This window comes from Miscanthus floridulus, chromosome 17 (assembly GCF_019320115.1).
Source record: "Miscanthus floridulus cultivar M001 chromosome 17, ASM1932011v1, whole genome shotgun sequence".
NCBI lineage: Eukaryota > Viridiplantae > Streptophyta > Magnoliopsida > Poales > Poaceae > Miscanthus > Miscanthus floridulus.
The window spans coordinates 62,725,455-62,726,416 of NC_089596.1; the positions used below are offsets into that span (position 1 = coordinate 62,725,455).

The 962-nt window shown below is 43.9% G+C and overlaps 1 protein-coding gene across 1 annotated transcript; it reads right to left on the minus strand.

The window, feature by feature from the left end:
* On the minus strand, nucleotides 1-546 carry LOC136518976 (uncharacterized). Its single transcript, XM_066512648.1, has 3 exons — nucleotides 500-546; nucleotides 193-417; nucleotides 1-108 (listed from the first exon to the last, which is right to left on the minus strand). Exons 1-3 carry the CDS (start codon nucleotides 511-513, stop codon nucleotides 27-29), a joined length of 321 nt encoding a protein of 106 aa, XP_066368745.1. The 5' UTR covers nucleotides 514-546; the 3' UTR covers nucleotides 1-26.
* Between the last annotated feature and the right edge of the window lie 416 nt (nucleotides 547-962).

Genomic DNA, 962 nt, shown 5'->3' on the forward strand with positions numbered 1-962 from the left:
GGCAGCATAGTCTCCAGTGGCTCTATCTATATTGTAATGGAGTCTTCATGGAAAGGGGTCAGGTGCACAGTTTGGATTGGAACTGGGTCATTGGAACCAGTTTCAGACCTTATGGCAAAAAGGCAGAGTGTGCTTTAGCATTAGCAGTCATAATAGAAGTGATGTGATCAACTGAACAGCCGGTAAACATACATGTTAGACACAATGTTTGGACCTGAGCTTGAAGTAGTAGTGGTAGCTGCCCCCTTGCTCTTCTTGGCACCAGAAGAAGAAGAAGACTTCCTCTTTATTTTCTTGTGTGTAGCATTGACCACTGCCTCATTGTGTGGGAACACCATCTGGGATGGAGTAGCAACCACAATGCTAGTCTCTGTGTTACAGCTTGCTACTTTTTTCAGTCTTTTCTTTGGAAGACCCCTGCATAGAAAAAGTTACATTAGTTAACTAAGTTATTGAAGCTGTATGTGTATCTGCAAAGTAATTTAGTTACATAGTTTACCTTTCAGCCTCCATTGCAGCTATATCTTCTGGATTTCCATTCTTGCAAGTGTACCAGTGACGCCCTAACTCATGGCAGATGGGGCACTCGTTTCTTTGCCATCTTCTTGCTGCTGCCTCCCTCAAGTGATGATTTCATCCTATTTTTCCTTCTACCTCCTATGGACCTAAGACAGGGAGGGTGCATGAAAAAGCCATGAATAGCTTTGGACCACATGCTTTTGTCAGGAATACAAGGGATGTAACCCTCATATGTAGCTATGAATTTGTTGACAGAGAAGTAATCATCCACATGATCTTCTAATTTTTCCCCAGGAATTGAAGTAATGTAGGCTATTGCATGCTTGCATGGGATTCCTGACCCCGCCAAACCCTACAGGAACAGGTTCTGTCAGGTAGGCTGACCACAAACCTAAAGCCACTGCCTCCCTTAGCACATAGTTCTACCACACCATTAGGGGAGG

Bases quoted from the DNA above. Each gene is read 5' to 3' on its own strand.
- LOC136518976 (XM_066512648.1), bottom strand. The intron at 109-192 runs GTATGTTTACCG...TTTTGCCATAAG, and splicing joins CCAAACATTGTGTCTAACAT to GTCTGAAACTGGTTCCAATG.